Below are 22,504 nucleotides of genomic sequence, written 5' to 3' on the forward strand. Positions count from 1 at the left end.
AAATAATTCTTGGCTCAGTATCCTTGGTATTGTACTCACTGCAAGCATTGATTGTGCAAGGAGTTTTATATTTTTGGAGCTCACATAAGAAGATGTCCACAAACTCCCTGCAGAAGCTATTTTCTTTTCCATCAGCCACATATCTGCCTGCCCATGAATCAAGATGGCTAGTTACTAGCTTGGGGAAGGCAGCTGTCAGTCAGCTATACTAATTTAGGTAACAGCTCAGCACGGTTCCTGCCACTCTGGAGTGCATTCCACCCAAGTACCCACATAAACAGGCTAGCAGATTTCTGCTCTACTGCTATTATACAAAATCCTCGCCTTGGCCACTACTGTAGCTACTAATTATAGAAATTAAGCAGATGGAGGCTTTAATTTAAAAGGAAACAAAGTTTTAACTAACAGAATTGTATTTACCCGTGATACTTTTCTGAGTTTGGCTCCAGCAAGGGCAGCTGCGAGTCCTGTCATAGGACGGTAGTCTTCGTACATCAATCCTTTGGAAAAACCAGTGGTGGGAAGAGGAGGGGCAGGAGGAGGAGGAGGAACCTGGTTAGGAAGGGGAGGTGGTGGTGGTGGTGGCGGTGGCGGCCCTGAAGGTGGAAGAGGGGGTGGTGGAGGTGGCCCAGTGGGAGGTGGGACTGCTGGTGGAGACTGGACAGGACCAGGTGGAAGAGGGGGTGGGGGTGGGGGTGCAGGTGATCCTTGTACAACACCTAATTAAAAACACACATACGCACACACACAAAACCAAATACAAAAATTGTGACAAGCTGTGAACACTCAGGAAACCAATTCTACATTTCTTTAAAGAAAAAAAGTACACATATCCCATAGATCTGTTTCAATATTGGTCCATAAATATATCCCCAGTTTTAATGTACCTCTGTGAAAACTAATGAATCAACAATTCACCTCAAAGAAATACCTTGGAACTTTGTTAGAGGAAAATCCTGAAAAAAGTCACTCTGACTCTTGGAAAGGTATGATACTAGGCTAGCCTATACTGTGCCCACTAAAGAGACTACTCCTTAAAGAAATAAGTATACAATAATATTAAAATTAAAACCTGAAGGCTAGCCTGTGTCCTGACAGTAAGCCTTAGAAAAGCATATGTTTTAAAAAATAAAATCAGGACATTTCAGTTTTATCTGTTTTATTGATTGATTGATTGATTAATTGATTGACTGACTGACTGACTGACTGATTGATTGATTGTATTTTTACCCCGCCTATCTGGTCAGATCTTTAGCAAGATTATGGGCAGGGGTATGAGGAACAGAACATTTGTGCCTTTTTTAATAAAGCATACATTAGTTGGTTAGAAGTTTTAAAAAACTGACACATTGTCCATCTCATCACAACAGCTAGAAGTAAATATTTATGCATGCCCCGCACGCCTATACACCACTAAAGAAGAGTTGCTCATTAATACAGATAACAATTTTTGCATGTGAATATATGCTTATTTTCCTCTGGCTCTTTAGTGAAGGAACATTTAAAATTAATATGGGGGTTGTCTATTCCTCAGCTGTGAATCTGACTAACAGGCTCCATAATAATTTCGCTCTAATTTAGAAGAACACTCTATCAATCACCATGTTGTTAGTCTGATTTTACAACACAGTAGGCACATGATCTTTGGATTCCTCAGACGTTTCAGCTAAGCACATTGAACAAATGACACATTGGCAACTTAAACCTGTTTGCATACTGAATCCAAGTAAGTTCTAGTACTGAAATATAGAACTGTACACAAAAAGGTCAGTCATATGTCCTTGATTAGTTTTATTAACGCTGAACTGAGAAAAACCCAATCCACAAACAGGTATTTTAATTTAACTAACAACTCACTACTATGCTTATTTCCAGTGAGCCCCACCTAAACTCCTCCAGAAATTAGATAAGCTGACCTTCAGGTAAATAAAATAATGAAAAAAAAGCATCATACATGGTTACATTTGAGTCAAAAACATATCTAATACAGTGGTGCCTCGCAAGACGAAAGTAATTCATTCCGTGAGTAGCGCCGTCTTGCGAAATTTCCGTCTTGCGAAATTTTCGTCTTGCAAAAAGCAGTTTCCCATAGGAATGCATTGCAATGCATTCTTATGGAAAACCTCACAAGATGAATGAATTATTTTCGTCTTGTGAGGCATCGGTCTTGCGAAAAAATCGCCTTGCAAAGCACGGCCATAGAAAAAGCCATCTTGCGAGTCACCAACACGATCGCAAGGCACCACTGTATAACTTTGTGAAAAACCTTTGTTGGGACATAAAGATAACTGCGGCATTCCACAGGTTAATTTTTCACAACAAATCAAAATCTGGATGCAAATTAGTTTTGAATTCATTCCTGATTAGTTAATTAGTAGCAATAACAGAAACCTTACCCTGCTGGGACGGAGGTTCAACCGGCTGAGAGGCCGTCTGCAAGACTGGCTCAGAAGCAGAAGAGTCTCCCAGCACAGAGTTTAGAGAGCTCTCAACAGAGGCAGGGGGAGCTGCAGAGGGAGAAGGGAGAACACTAGGCTTGGATGAGGGAGCTGAGGCAACAGGGGAGCTTGGAGAAGAAGCTTGAGGTCCGGAGACTGAAAGAGGCTGAAAGGAATTTGGCGGTGGTGGTGTTGGACCTGAGGTAGGTGGTGAAGGAACTGGGTAATTTGCCAGTTCTAGAAGACCGTTGGGTGCAGTAGGGGATGGTGACATTTGCGATAATTGAGCAGTAACAGGAATTGGAAGAACAGGCTTTGGACCAGTGGCTTTGCCTGGGGGACTGCTAATCATCACAGGAGGAGAAGGGGGAAGAGGAGCAAAACTAGAAGCAGACCAGGTAGTGGATTTTGTACTTGGGGGCAAAGAGGTAGGGGGGTTCACAGGTGAAGGTGGTTGAGAATTTTTGTTTATTGGACGAGGAACTGTGGCATAATGGGGAAGAACAGGGTGAAAGGCAGAGCCCAACGATGTAGCAAAACGTGATGCAGAGTGCCTTAGAGGTGGTGTAGGGGGAGAGGCAACTGGTTGTGCAGAAGTCACCACCGCATAATCTGGAGTAGAGTCTGACATTGCTTTAGCATATGAAGGAGGTGGTGCTGAAGGAGGCTGGCAACTGGAGTATTCAGGAAGTGAAGTACTATACAGGGAGTTGTCGTAAGATGAAGCTGGACAGAAGAAGGAAGGAAAGAAGTAGTAGAGGCAGGATAAGAGGAGAGAGAGAGAGAGAGAGAGAGAGGAGAGAGAGAGAGAGAGAGAAAGGGAGCTAATGAAGCAACAAAACCAGCATTCGAACAGAATTTATAAATGTAGACTATAGTTAGTTTCAGGGGATTAGGCACAAGAAAATTATTGTTAGGAGAATTTACATACTATCAACAGAAGCTTCTGGTTTTGCCATATAGTACTGTGTATGTATTTATGCTGATATTTTAATTTATAAGCACAATCTGGAAATGTAAAAAAAAAACCACAACACAACAAAACACTAAATTCACTGCAGAACAAGCTCACAAAAGATAATCAGCAAAATTAATCAACTGCAATCAAATCTAATGATAACAGTTGTTTTTTTTTAAAAAAACCTACTGAAAAACAGTATCATATATGAATAGTGCAAACTTCTACATCTTTATTCAGAACTAAGATCCACTGAGTTCAAGAGGATTATTCTTCAGTAGGTAAGCATAGCATCTCACTATTCCACTCTATAAAATCAACACTGCATCCCAAATAAAAATTCCATATAAAAAGGAAGTTTAAAAAAATTCACAAATGACTAGGCTCTTGCATGAGTGTCTGATTTACTGATTGTTGATTTTTTACTTAATACCATAATAATAAGAAACTAGGAACAGAATACTGTAGCAGAACAGCTGCAAATTTATGCTGTAAGTAGGTATTTGCTTACTTGCATATGACACTTGAGAACTGCCTCTGGGCTACGAGGCAGGACCCAAATTTTGCATACTGGGAGACAGTTTGCTCTTTTAGGTCATTGGCATGATTAATGTGACATGATTAATGTGTGCGGACAAGCACCAGAAAAAACTTTCTAGGTTAACCTATAGACTTATTACAAGGCTCCATAAACTAAATATATTTGTGTGTTGCTATACAGTCATGGCCAAAAATACTGCCACCCTTGCAATTCTGTCAGAAAAGGCAACCCTTCTCTCAGAAAATTGTTGCAGTTGCAAATGTTTTGGTACTCTCATGTTCATTTCTTTGGTTTGCGTTGGAACACAAAAAACAGAGAAGAAAAGTCAAATCTGATACAACCCCATACAGAAACCCAAAAATAAACTGGCCAAAATTATTGGCACCCTGTCTAAACTGTAAGAAATAATTCCTTTTCAAGCATGTGATGCTCCTTTAATTTGTATTTAGACACACCTGTCACAAGTAAGAAGTGTGGGCAATATAGTAATCACACTTGCAACCACTTAAGATGGAGAAAATTAACTCTACCTTTGTGTTGTGTGTGACACTGAGCATGGAGAAAAGAATGAAGTGTAAAGAGTTGTCTGTCGATTTGAGAGAAAAAATTGTGGAAAAACATTGACAATCTCAAGGCTACAAGTCCATCTCCAGAGATCTTAATGTTCCTTTGTCCACTGTGCGCAATATCATCAAGAGGTTTATAGTCCATGGCACTGTAGCTAACCTCTCTGAATGTGGACAGAAGAGCAGAAGTACTGAAAGATTACAACAAAGGGTTGTTTGAACAATGGATACAGAACCCAGATAAACTTCCAAACAAATTCAAGCTGATCTGCAGACACAGGGTACAACAGTGTCAGTTCATACTATCCGTCGCCATGTGAATGAAAATGGACACTATGGAAGGAGACCCATGAGGACACCACTGTTGACACAAAGACATAAAAAAGCAAAACTGGAGTATGCCAAAACCTATGTGACAAAACTACAATCCTTCTGGGAGAATGTACTGTGGACAAATGAGACAAAAGTAGAGCTTTTTGGTCAAGGACATCATGACACTGTTTACAGAAAAAGAAATGAGACATTCGAAGAAAAGAATACAGTCCCTACAGTCAAACATGTTGGAGGTTCAAAGATGTTTTGGGGTTGTTTTGCTGCATCTGGCACTGGATGCCTTGACTGTGTGAACGGTATCATGAAATCTGATGATTACTAAAGAATACTGGTCAGTGTCAGAAAGCTGTGTCTCCACCAGAGGGCATGCATCTTCCAGCAGGACAATGACCTGAAACAAACACACTTCAAAAAGCACTCAGAAATGGTTACAAACAAAGCGCTGGAAAGTTCTGAATGGCCAGCAATGAGTCCAGATCTGAATCCCATAGAACACCTGTGGAGAGATCTCAAAACAGCAGTTGGGAGAAGACACCCTTCAAATCTGAAGGCCCTAGAACAGTTTGCAAAAGAAGAGTGGTCCAAAATTCCAATAGAGAAGTGTAAGAATCTCATTCATGGTTACAAGAAGCAATTGATTTCAGTTATTTGTTCCAAAGGGGGTGCTACCAAATATTAATTTAAGGGTGGAAATAATTTTGGCCAGTGCATTTTTGGCTTTCTGTGTGGAACTGTATCAGATTTGACTTTTCTTCTCTATTTTTTGTGCTGTTCCAACACAAACCAAAGAAATGAACATGTGAGTACAAAACATTTGCAACTGCAACAATTTTCTGAGAGAAGGGTTGCATTTTCTGACAGAATTGTAAGGATGCCAATATTTTTGGCCACGACTGTATATTTGTAATTGTTCCTAAATTCTAGGTTTCATTCAAAGGGAAGAATGTTCCTGAACTATTTAATCATACAGAAAAGATAAAGAGAATATAACTTTCTGATCACATAATCAATCACATACTCCAAGGATCTAATACTATTAAGAACTATTGGATGAACTCTTTCCCTTTACCTGTTACAACAACCACATTTTAGATGCAAATGCCTGCTCTTTGGAAAGAAATTAACATAGTTCAAGTTTTTCACGTCACAATTCTTCTTTCAGAGCCGTACTCAAATAATGAACCAAGAATTCAGGAAAATCTTGGATCCATGGGGCTTTATAATTTAAAATATTTTTCATACAATTTGATACAAAATTTTGTGCAAGGTCTTTCTAGAAGCATTATTAGACTTTCACATCAAAGACCAGTTATACACACAATGGGCTAATGTAACTTTTAAAGATTTCCTTAGTTACAAAGTTAGGTGGTAAAACTACCAGAGCCCCTGGCTTATATAGCTGCAGCTAAAATGATGAAGAATCTTCTACCAGAAGCAATGTACTGCAAATACTGTACACTAATTTTGTTTCAAATGCCAAATCTTTTACTCCAACCTTTCAAAAAGAAAGGAACACACTCAAGCTAGCTTTAGTGAAAGATAGAACAGACCAAGGCTAAGAAAAAAGGGATGTATGAGCATAAAGGAGGGCAAAAACAGAAAGCTGAGTTTGGGAAATAAAGCACTCTACAGAAACAGAGGCCCCAACAAGAAGAGAATTTAAGCTTTGGTATTGGAATTAGTACAAGGGACAAGGATGTTGGACAGGTGAAAACAAGTCTATAGACATGGAACAAACTGTCAGATATTTTCGAACTTAGAAAAACATATAGCATTACTATCTTAAGGGACTGGTTAATAAATATACATCAGCCTGAAGGCTGCATAATTCAATTTATAACTCCAGTGTCATTTTTTATTTCTCTGTGAATGAGATGCCTCTGTAGTTTAAGATGTCAGAATGCCCATTACCCAGAATATCACCACTTACGTTAGTAAGTATTATTTTTAACCAGTCATAAACGATTGTGGGAAATTAAAGGCCTAAAATACAAAATGTTAAAATGGACTTCAGTAGTTAACGTATGTGCAGTAAGTAGATCTACCCTCCTTCCAGCCAATTGTTCCCACAGTAGGTATGTATTCCACAGCATACCTAGAATCTCTGTCCATCTGAATTTAGTTCCTGTTGAACACAGTTTTGGATTGGCACAATTCCTCACTCCTTGACATGTCTCAGTCACACTAGGATTCCAGCACAATATACTTTCTTTCTCATGTAAGGCACATATTAAGTATGAATACAAACTTAACTGCCAATGGTAAAAAACAAAACAAAACATAATCCATCTCCAGGACATATATGCAAGCCAGAACACTACAATAAACCAGGAAACAAGATACTTGTCAATAGCTATCCCTGTTTCCATGGGGCAGGATTTTTTGTGAACACCTTATAAGAACTCATTGAACAGTCATCTATGCATTCACATGGGGTTAGTCCTGTGCCTACACAGACATCACAGGATCTTGAATGGAAGTGAAAGCTTTTTGGCAGGAGTCCTGCTCTCCTGCCTGATATGATAAATACAGCCTCATCTCAGTTCTGGAAGTCGACTCTTCATCAGGGAAGAAAGCAGGATGTGTGAAAGCACAGATGAACACTCGAAGAACCAGAGTTACAGGTAAGCAACCTGTTCTTCTTTGCCGTGGTCACTGTGCATCACACATAAGGGTAATTACCTAGCTGACTTACCAGGTGGTGGGTGTCATCGAAGCATTGAAGATAAAACTGTAATCTTGAAGATGGCCTCCTTGCACACCCTGAGATCCATGCAATAGCACCAGTTGAAAGCCATCAGTGGACACTAGGTGGCTGCCTGGTAGAAAGCATCTAGTGGAACTCCATGCATCTGGTTGAATAGGTGTGGAGACCCATCAAATACAGAGCAAAGGTACCAGGTCATAAACCAGGGTCGTGGCAGCTATGACTCATTTGGAGAGGCTTTCAGTGAAAATGGAAAGGCTCTTATTTTGCCTGATATAAGCCAAGAAGTGACTGGCTGGAGTGTACAGATGAAAACTGTAGGGTTCAATGTTGAGCAGCCTGCTCCAATGTCTGTAGGGCCTTTTCCCAAGAAGAGTCCCGTAGACACAATTGCTGGCTTTGAAGTGCTGATTTTGAGAGATTTTGGCAGTAGCAGCTTTCCTCCATGGTGTGGTCTTCTCTGAAGCAAAACAAACACTTGAAGCCAGTACGCACAACTTTACTGCCCCACTGGGTGCACCTTTTGAAAAAAATCTCTTGAGGCCATAGTGCACGGGTATAATAATATGAAACCAAAGTCAAAGACAGAATTCAGGGCCAAAAGAGTGCAATGAAGCCAAGAAGAAGTCCAAAAGTGAAGTAGTGTAGCAGGTGAAGATAATCAGAGAAAAAGTTAATAGCAAAATAAAGTTGGTAGAGCGAAGAACTGTTCCAAGGCTGCTGCTCATGCAGCAAACAGAAAAGAACTGAGGGTGAAATTTTAATTCAGGAGGGTAAGTATGACTTGATAGGAATAACTGAAACTTGGTGGGATGACTCCCAGGACTGGAATACAGCAACTGAGGGACATAAACTGATCAATAAGAATAGAGAGAATAAAAAGGGAGGTGGAGTTGCAGTATATGTCAAAAATACTCATTCCTGCACAGAAATACAGGAGAAGGAGAGTGGCTGCCCCAGCAAGAGCATCTGGATAAAAAACAAAAAGAACTTGGTAGTGGGAATCTACTACCACCCGCCCAATCAAAGAGAAGAAGCAGATGAAATTTTGAAAAACAAATTGCAGGGTTTTCAAAGAGACACGACGTAGTAGATTTCAATTATCTAGATATATGTTGGGAAGCAAATTCTGCCAAATATGGCCCTTCCAAGAAATTCCTGGCTTGTGTGGCTGATAATTATACAAAAAGTGGAGAAAGAAACTAGAGGATTTGCTATCCTTGACTTGATTCTAACCAACAAAGATGACTTGGTGCAGGAAGTGGCAGTAAGGCGAACTCTAGGTGAGAGTGACCATGTCCTTCTAGAATTATTGATTTCAAAGGAAATGAAAGCAGAGAAAGCAGAGACACAGGTCTGCTGGATTTTTAAAAAGCCAATTTTAATAATCTCAGAAGGATAAGTAAGGTCCCATGGCAGGAGATCCTAAGAAGGAGTCCAAGAAGGGTGGGAGCTTCTAAAAAATTCTAACGGCACAACTACAAACAATTCCAACAAGAAAAAAAGGGAGGAGGCAGCAAAAAAGGCCAGTGTCACTTCTCAAAAAGCTCAGGGAGGACCTAAAAACCAAAAAAGAAATGTACGGGAAATGAAAAGAAGGCCAGGCCACCAAGGCTGAGTAGCAAGGAAATGCAGGGATGGCATTAGGAAGGCAGAAGCTGAGAATGAGCTGAGGTTAGCTAGAGACACTAAAAGCAATAAAAAGCATTCTTCAGGTATGTGAATAGCAAAAGACAAAGAAAAGACATAGTGGCACAGCTCTGCAATGGAGATGGAAAAATGATAACAAAGAAAAGGCAGAGGTGTTCTATTCCTGTTTTAGTTCAGTCTTTTCCCATAAGACAGACTATGAATTTCCAAACAAATTGGAAGTGCAAGTGTGTGTGGGGGGGCGGGGGGGGCGGAAGGACAGAACTGCAGTTGAAGATAGATTAAAAAAATAGTCAAGGAATACCTTACCACCTTGAACAAGTTCAAATTTCCAGGGCTGAATGAATTGCATCCAGGAGCACTGAAGGAACTGGCTGAAGAACTCTCAGAACTGATATCCATTATTTCCTTGAAATCATGGGAAACGGGTGAGGTGCCAGAGGATTGGAGGAGGGCCAATGTTGTTCATGTCTTCAAAAAGGGCAAAACAGAGGAACCTGGGAACTACAGGCCAGTCAGCCTGACATCAATCCCAGGCAAAATTCTGGGACAGATCATGACACGATTATTGTGCAAGCACCGAGAAAACAATGCAGTAATAACCAGAAGCCAACACGGATTTGTGAAAAACAAATCCCGCCAAACTAATTTGATCTCGTTTTTTGATCAGGTAATCTCCCTGACAGAGGGAATGCTGTAGATGTAATATATCTTGACTTCAGCAAAGCATTTGACAAAGTGCCCCATGACTGGCTACAGAGGGTGATGATTAATGGGTCCTTCTCTAACTGGAAGGAGGTAACCAGTGGGGTACTCCAAGTCTCAGTCCTGGGCCTGGTGCTCTTCAATATTTGTATTAATGACATGGATGAGAGAGTGCAGGGAATGCTTGTCAAATTTGCAGATGATATCAAATTGGGCAGAATAGCTAGAAGACAGAAACAAAATTCAAAATGACCTTGATAGGATGGAGCACTGGGCCAAAAGCAACAGAATGAAATAGGTACAAAGTATTACACCTCAGAAAAAGAAACCAACTGCACAGTTACAAGATAGGAGATACCTGGCTCAGCAAAACTAAGAGTGAGAAGGATCTTGGAATTGCCATAGATCACAAACTAAATATGAGTCAACAGTGTGATGTGGCTATTAAAAAGGCTATTGCTATTTTAGGCTGCATTAATAGAAGTATAGTTTCCAAATCCCGCGAGGTGCTAGTCCCTCTCTATTCAGTGCGGGTTTGGCCTCACCTTGAGTATCATGTCCAGTTCTGGACACCACACTTCAAGAAGAATGCTAACAATTTGGAACAAGTTCAGAGGAGGGTGACAAGGATAATCAGGGGGCTGGAAAACAAGCCTTATGAGGAAAGGCTTAATGAATTGGGCATGTTTAGCCTTGAGAAAAGAACACTGAGGGATGATATGATAGCACTTTTCAAATATATGAAAGGCTGTCATACAGAGGAAGGGCAAGTTCTGTTCTCGATCATCCCAGAGTGCAGGACACGCAGCAATGGGCTGAAGTTAAAGGAAGCCAGATTTCAGTTGAATATCAGGAAAAACTTCCTAACTGTTAGAACAGTATGACAGTGGAACCAGTTACCTTGGGAGTTGGTGAGTGCTCCAACACTGGAGGCATTCAAGAAAAACTTGGATAATCACCTGGCAGATATGTTTTGATTGTATTCCTGCATTGAGCAGGGGGTTGGACTTGATGGGGATGTGGTGGCGCTGTGGGTTAAACCGCAGAAGCCTCTGTGCTGCAAGGTCAGAAGACTAGCAGTTGTAAGATTGAATTCACGTGACGGAGTGAGCTCCCGTCACTTGTCCCAGCTCCCGCCAACCTAGCGGTTCAAAAGCATGCAAATGCGAGTAGATAAATAGGGACCACCTTGGTGGGAAGGTAACGGTGTTCCGTGTCTAATCGCGCTGGTCACGTGACCACGGAAACTGTCTTCGGACAAACACTGGCTCTACGGCTTGGAAACGGGGATGAGCACCGCGCCCTAGAATCGGACACAACAGGACTAAACGTCAAGGGGAACCTTTACCTTGGACTTGATGACCTTGTAGACCCCTGCCAACTTCTATGATTCTATGTAGCAGTATCACATATTTATCCTGCCTGGCAGGAGGAAAGAGCTTCTGCCAAAATGCTTTTGCTTTACATCTAGATGATTCTAAGATGTCTGTGCATGTATAGGACTTACCCATATGTGTAATGCACAGGGACAGTAACGAAGATTAACAACTTCTTTGGAAGAACAAAAAAAATTCCAGCCACTTCTGTCTTGGAAGATAGCATCTCAACATACATTTTTATACTTCTGAATTACAGTTTCTTTTCAGCTGAAAACAATACTGCCACACATTTGTGGGAAATAGTTAATTCATAAACACAGAGAATATGAATAACTGTAATCTTCAATTACTCTTGGTTACTCTTTAATTATACATCAAACTTACTATAAATGAGTATATCAAAATTCTTACCAGCATTTGATAGTTTTCTTTCCCTTTCCCATTCCAGCTGTTCTCGTTCTAGTTGTTCTTGCCTTTCTCTTTCCTGCTTTTCCCAGTCTAATCTCTCTCGCTCTTGTCTTTCTCGTTCTTGTCTTTCTCTCTCTAGGCGCTCTTGCCGATCTTGTTCCTGCCGCTCCCTCTCTTGCCGCTCCCTCTCCAGTTGCTCTTGTTCTACTCGCTCTCGTTCCAGTCTTTCCTTTTCTAGTCTCTCTCGCTCCATCCTCTCTCGTTCGAGCCTTTCCCTCTCCAGTCTTTCACGTTCCATTCGGTCACGCTCCATCCTCTCCCTTTCCAACTCCTTTTGTCGCTGCTGTTCTTGCAGCTGTCTACAATAAAGAAAATAAGAAACACTAAAATGCAGAAGTGAAACCAAAATAATAATTAATTTTAAATGGTGAGACAATAATTGATATTTAGGGAACTAGTATCTTACGCCTTACACAATAGTCTCGATACTATTTCAGTATGTTTTCTAAGTGGTCTTTTAACCCAGAAGAATCCCCAAGATAGCTCAAGTACACCAGTAATTTAACAATCACTGAGGGACTGCTTCTACCCTGGAACCTAGCATTGCCCTGGAATAGAGAATTTTTCTAAGGCAGCAGCAGCATGTTATGGATGAGCTACTGAATGACTGCAGATGGCCATAGAATGTGAGCTTCTCTTCTGTGCAATGATATCGTTGAAAATTACCACTTTTATCTTCAAATATTTGTAAATGAAACATTAATCATATTGGCTTAGAACTACCTGGGATACACAGTTTATCCATGTCACATGCATAGCAAGTCAAATAAGTAACTAAGCATAGAAATGAATGAATAAAAAAGAGATGTCTAACTCTCTAATAGGCTCCTACATTTTGTCTGAGATAAACATTTCAGCATGGTAAAGCTAACTACAAACACCATTTGACCACTTTCACACTGTCTTTCCACAGTCTTTTGGGAACAATTCAAGGAATTGGCTTTAATGTACAAAGCCTTAATCCCATTAGCTCCTGTATACCTTCAAGAATACTTTCAGTACCATAGCAGCCTGCTCTCAATTATTCTTCCCACAAGCTTGCAGATAAAGGACAACCACTGAGAGCTGATCTCAGCAGGTGTCATGTAACAACTATCAGTAATCAAACCGGGATTTAATGTGTAAAAAACAGCTTCAGTTATCTGGTTGGAGAAGTTGTTTACTACATGCCCCGGGTCATTGCTCATACCTGATCTTCACAGAAATACCGAAAAAAGGAAACTGGTGGGAAAAAATCCAGAGAATGCAAAGGCATTGTGTTGGGACTTTGCAACCCCACAACCCCCAGTTGTGAAGTGTAACTTATTGTTATGTTGAACTCACATGAAGAGATATCCAATATGTCCTTTCACACTTTTTTCTCTATTTCATAAATTGTAGCTCTGCTGCTCAAGAGCTGGGAAGACTGACGGGGGTGGGAAAGAGCTGAAAGCTCTGAAGCTCATTTGAACACAGCTGAACACTGCTCTAGCTGCCACCAGAACCTCCATAGTCTCTATCCTCCCAGAGCTCCTGTGCAAGTACTGTACACTGGTGGAGCTTTTTACTCTGCAGTATCATGATGGATTCAAGGCAAACAAATCAAAATACTGGAGGGAGCAGAGGTGACTTTCACAGGTTCTGCTTTCATTTCCTAGTTCCACCTCCACTGTTATTCCTAAAGACACCCAGGATCCTTCAGAGTGACTTTTCAGTGGGAAAGGAAGCACCCTGTAAAACTGATGAAGATTGCTTCCTCCTTTCCTCCAACAGGAGAGTCCAATGGAAAGAACAAGGCAGGCAGGGGAAATCTTAAATTGCATTTCTGTAGTAACAAATAACACACAATTCTACTCAGGGTTGATTTGGTTTAAATCATTATTCAGGTGTATCTGATTTGATAATGCGATTCCCTCCCTCAAAAGTGCACTCTTGGTTGTCATAACATTCATATACATGTTCTACAACTTGGAGATACAATTGGCACAGTACAGAGAAGACTTTCCAACATGAGGTACTTGCTCTGCCACCTCTTTTTTCAAAATATACCAGCTAGTGTCCAAGATCCTGGCAAACCTGGTAAGATTCTTGTGGCACCGCAGAGCAAACGAACAACCTGTTGTGGGAGTTCAGTCAGAGCTCTAGGATATTACCCAGCATCCCATCCCTTGTATCTATTTGTCTGAAGCAACATTTTCTTATGCAAGCCAGAAGAGGTGCAACCACCCTCTTATTCTACAATACCTAGCAACAAGCAGACAGCTTTTTGTTCAGCTGCTTATCCCCATTGCTGAAATGGTTGGAACCCTGCTTGCTGGGACAACAACTAGACCAGCACCTCCTACAGCAGCATTGTTCCCAACAAGAATAGGAACAGAATGTGGATGAAGATAATCTTTACTCTATGATTAGAAACATCAAACTTATCCCTCCCTCAGTAAAAGAGGGGTAGTTAACTTCTATCTGGATTGTTGACCCACTTCCTGATACCCACGCCACAGGCTGTGGCTCTAAATGAAAACTGGACTATGTCTATGGATGAGCTGGATAGAAATTCAGCTGCCCATATCAGTTTGTTAAGTGTGGGAAACTTCTGCTTAAAGGTTGTAGCTGCATTCTGTTCCACTGATGTGCACAGATGTTCCATTGATCCTTCCTGGCAGGAAGTGGCAACTGCCAGCAGGCGGGGTAACCCCTTATTCTGCCCTTTCGCTTAGAGTTATAGCATAAGATCAAAGAGTTATTTAAGCCAATCCTAGTTGCGATTAGGTAACTAGTATCCTATCTGAATTCTAACAATATACTGTACTATGAAATCATGCTAAGTAAATAAAAGAGCTCTCAGGGTGTTGCCTGTAGGGTCCGCTGGCTCGGATATCTGTTGTCGACTCCTTTGTTCTTTCTCTAAGGCAATTAGACTTCCTTTGTTCCATGATCACCAATAGTTAAGACCCTTCAGAAATTAGTAAACATCTGCCAGCACCTCCAGGAGGACGAGGGTCTTAGTCCACAAGATGGAAGCATTGACCGTCAGTAAGCTGGCTACTAAGCCGCAATTGGTCAGGGCACATATCTCTGTGTCATGCTTGTATTCCACAGACTTCAACCAGGTACTGCATCATTTTTATGACCCCTTGCCCTGGAAGTCAAAGCTACCATTGGAACATCCATGTAAAATATCTTTAGGTAATCCACTGCCACAGCTGGGGAGTGAAGCTTTGGTCCAGAGGCAGGGATGACTTGTAGTTTAGCTCAACATTGAGAACCCTGCGGGGAAGGGACCGGGAAGAACTTAAGAAAGGGTATTACAGTATCTGTTGAAACATGCACAGGAAGCACTCCAACACCCATGGAGACTAGGATGGCCTGAGACTTATTGAGGTTCAACATCTCCAAGATTTTGTTGGGAATAGTTGGAAGCAGCATGAGCTTGAACAGTCAGTCTCCTTTGAGGGGAAGAGGCCAGAAGACTGATCCCCTTCAGAAAGCTCATGCTCTTCCCCCCCCCTCTCTCTCTGTGTGTGTGTGTGTGTGTGTGTGTGTGTGTGTGTGTGTGTGTGTGTGTGCGTGCGCGCACGCGCACGCGCACGCGGCGTGTGTTTAGTCGTTTAGTCGTGTCCGACTCTTCGTGACCCCATGGACCAGAGCACGCCAGGCCCTCCTGTCTTCTACTGCCTCCCGGAGTTGTGTCAGGTTCATGTTGGTTGCTTCGCAGACACTGTCCAGCCATCTCATCCTCGGTCGTCCCCTTCTCCTCTTGCCGTCACACTTTCCCAACATCAGGGTCTTTTCCAGGGAGTCTTTTCTTCTCATTAGATGGCCAAAGTACTGGAGCCTCAGCTTCAGGATCTGTCCTTCCAGTGAGCACTCAGGGTTGATTTCCTTTAGAACTGATAGGTTTGTTCTCCTTGCAGTCCAGGGGATTCTCAAGAGCCTCCTCCAGCACCACAATTCAAAGGCATCAATTCTTCGGCGGTCTGCTTTCTTTATGGTCCAGCTCTCACTTCCATACATCACGACAGGAAAAACCATAGCTTTGACTATTCGGACTTTTGTTGGCAAGGTGATGTCTCTGCTTTTCAAGATGCTGTCCAGATTTGTCATCGCTTTCCTCCCAAGAAGAAGGCGCCTTTTAATTTCAGGGCTGCTGTCTCCATCTGCAGTGATCATGGAGCCCAGGAAGATAAAATTTGACACTGCCTCCATATCTTCCCCTTCTATTTCCCAGGAGGTGATGGGACCAGTGGCCATGATCTTAGTTTTTTTGATGTTGAGTTTCAGACCGTTTTTTGCACTCTCCTCTTTCACTCTCATTACAAGGTTCTTTAATTCCTCCTCACTTTCTGCCATCAGAGTGGTATCATCTGCATATCGGAGGTTGTTGATATTTCTTCCGGCAATCTTAATTCCGGCTTGGGTTTCTTCCAGTCCAGCCTTCCGCATGATGTATTCTGCATATAAGTTAAATAAGCTGGGGGACAATATACAGCCTTGCCGTACTCCTTTCCCAATTTTGAACCACTCAGTTGTTCCATGACCAGTTCTAACTGTTGCTTCCTGTCCCACATATAGGTTTCTCAGGAGACAGATAAAGTGGTCAGGCACTCCCATTTCTTTAAGAACTTGCCATAGTTTGCTGTGGTCCACACAGTCAAAGGCTTTCGCATAGTCAATGAAGCAGAAGTAGATATTTTTCTGGAACTCTCTGGCTTTCTCCATAATCCAGCGCAAGTTAGCAATTTGGTCTCGAGTTCCTCTGCCTCTTCGGAATCCAGCTTGTACTTCTGGGAGTTCTCGGTCCACATACTGCTGAAGCCTACCTTGGAGGATTTTGAGCATAACCTTGCTAGCGTGTGAAATGAGTGCAATTGTACGGTAGTTGGAGCATTCTTTGGCACTGCCTTTCTTTGGGATTGGGATGTAGACTGATCTTTTCCAATCCTCTGGCCACTGTTGAGTTTTCCAAACTTGCTGGCATATTGAATGTAGCACCTTAACAGCATCATCTTTCAAGATTTTAAATAGTTCAACTGGAATGCCATCACCTCCACTGGCCTTGTTGTTAGCCAGGCTTTCTAAGGCCCACTTGACTTCGCTCTCCAGGATGTCTGGCTCAAGGTCAGCAACTACATTGTCTGGGTTGTCCGGGATATCCACATCTTTCTGATATAATTCCTCCGTGTATTCTTGCCACCTCTTCTTGACGTCTTCTGCTTCTGTTAGGTCCCTCCCATTTTTGTCTTTTATCATGTTCATCTTTGCGCAAAATGTTCCTCTAATATGTCCAATTTTCCTGAACAGATCTCTGGTCTTTCCTTTTCTGTTATCTTCCTCTATTTCTTTGCATTGTTCATTTAAGAAGGCCCTCTTGTCTCTCCTTGCTATTCTTTGGAAGTCTGCATTCAAGTTTCTGTAACTTTCCCTATCTCCCTTGCATTTTGCTTCCCTTCTCCTCTCTGCTATTTCTAAGGCCTCGTTGGACAGCCACTTTGCTTTCTTGCATTTCCTTTTCTTTGGGATGGTTTTCGTTGCTGCCTCCTGGACAATGTTACGAGCCTCTATCCAAAGTTCTTCAGGCACTCTGTCCACCAAATCTAGTTCCTTAAATCTGTTCTTTACTTCCACTGTGTATTCATAAGGGATTTGGTTTAGATTATACCTGAGTGGCCCAGTGGTTTTTCCTAATCTCTTCAGTCTAAGCTTGAATTTTGCTATGAGAAGCTGATGATCAGAACCGCAGTCAGCTCCAGGTCTTGTTTTTGCTGACTGTATAGAGCTTCTCCATCTTTGGCTGCAGAGAATATAATCAATCTGATTTCGATATTGCCCATCTGGTGATTTCCATGTATAGAGTCGCCTCTTGTGTTGTTGGAAAAGAGTGTTTGTGATGACCAGCTTATTCTCTTGACAAAACTCTATTAGCCTTTGTCCTGCTTCGTTCTGAACTCCAAGGCCAAACTTCCCTGTTGTTCCTTTTATCTCTTGGCTCCCTACTTTAGCATTCCAGTCCCCTAGAATGAGAAGAACATCTTTCTTTGGTGTCAGTTCTAGAAGGTGTTGTAGATCTTCATAGAATTGTTCAATTTCAGTCTCCTCAGCAATGCTGGTTGGTGCATAAACTTGGATTATTGTGATGTTGAATGGTCTGCCTTGGATTCGTATTGACATCATTCTATCATTTTTGAGATTGTATCCCATTACAGCTTTTCCCACTCTTTTGTTGACTATGACGGCTACTCCATTCCTTCTACGGGATTCTTGCCCACAGTAGTAGATATGATAATCATCTGAGCTGAATTCGCCCATTCCTGTCCATTTTAGTTCACTGATGCCCAGGATGTCGATGTTTATTCTTGCCATCTCCTGTTTGACCACCTCCAGCTTCCCAGTGTTCATAGATCTTACATTCCAGGTTCCTATGCAGTATTTTTCTTTGCAGCATTGGATTTTCCTTTCACTTCCAGGCACGTCCACAGCTGAGCGTCCTTTCGGCTTTGGCCCAACCACTTCATTAGCTCTGGAGCTACTTGTACTTGTCCTCCGCTCTTCCTCAGTAGCATGTTGGACGCCTTCCGACCTGAGGGGCCCATCTTCCAGCGTCATATCTTTTAGCCTTTTGTTTCTGATCATGGGGCGTTCTTGGCAAAGATACTGGAGTGGCTTGCCATTTCCTACTCCAGGTGGATTGCGTTTAGTCGGAACTCTCCACTATGTCCTGTCCGTCTTGGGTGTCCCTGCACGGCATAGCCCATAGTTTCTCTGAGTTACTCAAGCCCCTTCGCCACGACAAGGCAGCAATCCATGAAGATTGCTTCAGGTGCACGCGGCACCTGAAACCAAATCAAGACAGGAAGGCCTCTCAGAATGCAGTTGACTGCTAAACCTGGACTGCACTCAGAGACTTCCTACCTTGATAAATGATGCCTACAGGAAGCAGGAAGACATCATTGGTCCATTTTACCTATTTATCCAGAGGGGAATATGTTGCAAGTGGATCCCTATGACTCCTAGTACTGACCGCAATATCGCAGGCAAGCTTGTGTTCAGCCTGCAGCAAGAAGGTGCCGTAAGGAATGGTGTTATTTGCAATTTTTCTTCCTCGATGGGAGACAAAGTGAACAACAAAGAAGAGGAGGAAGATGAGATAAGAAAGAATTAAACATTTCTCTTCCTGTTACTTTTCTTGCCCATCAGGCACAGGAGGTCTTCTTGAAAGGAGGAGTTAGCAGCCCCTGTGAACACTAGTGTGAGGAGTTGTATATGGTAATGCTAAAATACAGAAACCGGCCTAAGCCTTCAAAAGAAAGGAAAACTGAAAATGACTTTTTGAGCCACTCACCTAAATATCCTGCCAGTGAAGAACCTGGAAAACTCCCATGCTTCCTCAGATACTGCATCAGACTGATCATCCAAGAGAGGGCAGCAAAATCCTTCAGATCTTATTCATTTGCAACACCACTGTTCATTAGTTAACCTTATTTCTCCCAGTCATCTCAAACAGATTTGTTTCCTTTTATAATGGATGCAATATAAATCCTTATCTTCTCTTCCCTCTCCCATTTTCTTAACAGTCTTTCTATCTTCCTATTCACCATACAGTGGGGTCTCTACTTAAGAACGTCCCTACTTAAGAACAATCCAACTTAAGAACAGCTCCATTTGCTAAATTTTGCTTCTACTTGAGAACAGAAATCCAAGATAAGAACAGGAAAAAAAACCTTTCGTGCTCTTTTTTTAACCTTAGGTCATCTTAGGTTAAAAAAAAATTCTCCCCCTAGTGGTAGAGTACGTATTAATCAGCTTTGCATTAGTTCCTATGGGAACTAATGCTTCAATGTACGAACACACCTCTACATAACAAAAAAACAGCCAGAACGGATTAATTGGTTTTCAGTCCATTCCTATGGGAAATTTTGCTTCAACTTAAGAACGTTTCAACTTAAGAACACCATTCCAAAACGGATTAAGTTCTTAAGTAGAGGTTCCACTGTAGTTTCTATGGACGGAAAAGAGCAGATACGGATTAAATGGTTTTCAATGCATTCCTATGGGAAATGCAGATTCAACATAAGAACTTTTCAACTTGAGAACCACCTTCCAATACGGATTAAGTGCTTAAGTAGAGACCCCACTGTACAATCTTTGCCTTGCAGGGAATTACAACCGTTCCTCACATGTACAAAAGTATCTGTTACCTGTTTCAGTTTAGTCTGGACTCTATATGGAGATGGCTATTGGGACAGAAGTCTCCCCCTCCCCCACAGAATTGAAGAGTTCGTTTTTAAGATGAAAAATGATTGTGGGGGTATCATTTTAACAATCTGTGTGGTCTGAAATATTCTCTCCTCTTCAAGAAGCAGCTTTTATTGCCTGTCTCCAATGCCTTGGAACCCTTCACATTCAGGATTCACCCATATATTTAAGCTGAAGTACAGTGGCGCCTCGCATAACGATGTTAATTCGTTCCGAAAAAAAAAGTTATGTGAAAACATCGTTATGTGAAGCACCATTTCCCATAGGAATGCATTGAAAACCGGTTAATCCATTCCAATTGGAACGGATTATCCGGTTTTCTCCCTCCCCCGCGGCTTGGATCTGACCCACGGCAGCTACCTCAGCCATGGCTGGACTCCCTAGAGTCCGGCCATGGCTGAGGTAGCCACAGCAGCTCGGATCCAAGCCGTGGGGGGAGGATGGTGGGATTGGAATGCCTTTCAGGCATCCTGGGCTTGGATCCCACCCGCCGCCGGTTACCCAAGGGTAACCGGCGACGGGTGGGATCCAAGCCCAGGATGCCTGAAAGGCATCCCAATCCCACCACCCTCCCAGTCTCCCCCCACGGCTTGGATCCAAGCCGTGGGGGAAGGCTGGGTGCAGACACCCCTCCACCTTGCAGCCGCTGCTTGAAGCCTCCCCGTGTCGCTTTCCCCAGCTGTTCTCGGACTTCCAGGCGTCCGAGAACGGCTGGGGTAGGCGGCGCGGGGAGGCTACCGGTATCGGGGACAGGGTGGGGGGATCGGGAAGGCTTGAAGCCTACCCGCGCCGCTTACCCAGGCCATTTTTGGCTTCAAGCCTTCCCGATCCCCCCCACCCTGTCCCTGATGCTTGAAGCCTTCCAGAAGTCCGAGAACGGCCGGGGGAGGCGGCGTGGGGAGGCTGCCGGCGGCGGGGACAGGGTGAGGGGGGGTGTCTGGAAGGCTTCCAGGCCTTTGCCTGGAAGCCTTCGACACCCCCGTACCCTTCCCCCGCGGCCGCTGAGAGCCTTTTGAGCTCTCAAAGAGCTTTCTCCAATATCGGAGGGGGCCCTTTGAGAGCTCGGAAGGGAACTGTCGGCAGGGGACGGTGGCTTCGGGGTCCTTCCGAGGCCGCAGCCCACTGCCGACATTTTCCCCCAGCTGAGCGGCGGGGCTTCAAAGCTCCCACCGCTCAGCTGGGGGAAAATGGTGCCTATGGGGAAAAATCGCAAAGCATAAGTATACAGTGGTGCCTCGACTACGAACATCCCTAGTTACAACCATTTCGAATTACGATCAGCTCTGGCCAAAAATTTTGCTTCTACTTGCAACTGGAGCTTCCACTTACGAATAGAAAAAGGCAGGGAAAAAAGGATGGGAAATTCAAATTGCTAACTGTAGCTGGCAGTGAGGCTGCTTCTTTGTAGTTCTTTCACCCCAGCATTAGAGAGTGTGGGTCGGCATCGGAGCCTTGGGACTGCCTCCTTCTGTTTCTGAGTGTGTGTGTGTGTGTGTGTGTGTGTCTCTGCAGGGAGGCTTCGGGCTGCCTTGTAAGGTAAGGTGCTGTTTTCTGCTTTTTAAAAACTGTTCTAGTTGTTTTTGCAGCGTGGTTTTGAGCTGGGGGAGTTATGATTCTGTGCTGTAATGGGTCTTGGGGGGTTTGTCCCCCCCCCATTTCCAATGGGTCTTGGGGGGTTTTGTTGCTTTTTGGGATTTTTCCTCCATTTCTGATGGATCTTGGGGAGTTTGTTTGTTTTTTCACTCCCCCATTTCTGATGGGTCTTGCGGGGTTTGGTTGCTTTTCGGGGGTTTTCCCCCATTTCCAATGGGTCTTGGGGGTGTTTGGTTGCTTTTTGGAGTTTTTTCCCCATTTCCGATAGGTCTTGGGGGGGCTTGGTTTCTTTTTGTTTTTTTTCCTCATTTCCGATGGGTCTTGCGGTGTTTGGTTGCTTTTTGTTTAGCTTTCTTTGCATTCTCAATGTGCTCTGCTTGCTTCGCTTGCTTTCTGCTTTGCTTTCTTTGCATTTCCAATGGGTCTTGCATGCTCCACTTGCTTTTTGCATTGCTTGCTTTGCATTTCCAATGTGCTCTACTTGCTTTTTGCTTTGCTTTCTTTGCATTTCCAATGGTTCTTGCATGCTTCACTTGCTTTTCTCCCCCCCCCCCTTGACCGGAAGGGATTAATTGCATTTCTGGTGGGTCTTGCAGTGATTTTTTTTTTTTGCTGATTTTTTTTTCTGCACCCAGAACAGATTAATTGAATTTCAATGCATTCCTATGAGAAATGATGCTTTGAGTTATGACCATTTCGAGTTATGACCAGAATTCCGGAAGCACTGTGCAGTGGTGCCTTGACTTACGAATGCCTTGACCTACGAACATTTTGAGTTACAAACAGCTCCGTTCACATAATTTTGCTTTGACTTGTGAATGGAGTTTTGACTTACGAACCCAAAAAAAAGGCAGGGGAAAGGGCGGGAAAGTCAAATAACTAACTGTAAGTGGCGACGAGGCTGCTTCTTTGTAGCTCTTTCACCTCGGCAGTT

General features: G+C 42.9%; 1 protein-coding gene across 12 annotated transcripts in view; it reads right to left on the reverse strand.

Annotated features, from left to right (window-relative positions):
* Window positions 1-22,504, reverse strand: part of ENAH (ENAH actin regulator) — a 134,136-nt gene that overhangs the window by 15,260 nt on the left and 96,372 nt on the right. For 7 of the 12 annotated variants that reach the window (XM_020786536.3, XM_020786538.3, XM_020786534.3 and 4 more), the window contains exons 5-7: window positions 11,689-12,044; window positions 2,397-3,164; window positions 421-719 (exon numbers count right to left, since the gene is read on the reverse strand). In XM_020786536.3, the coding sequence (XP_020642195.3) occupies window positions 421-719; window positions 2,397-3,164; window positions 11,689-12,044 (1,423 nt within the window). The remainder of the gene's footprint in view (window positions 1-420; window positions 720-2,396; window positions 3,165-11,688; window positions 12,045-22,504) is intronic. The other 5 variants (XM_078382995.1, XM_078382996.1, XM_078382994.1 and 2 more) reach the window with 2 other exon arrangements.

Source organism: Pogona vitticeps, chromosome 1, assembly GCF_051106095.1.
Source record: "Pogona vitticeps strain Pit_001003342236 chromosome 1, PviZW2.1, whole genome shotgun sequence".
NCBI classification, from domain to species: Eukaryota; Metazoa; Chordata; class Lepidosauria; order Squamata; family Agamidae; genus Pogona; species Pogona vitticeps.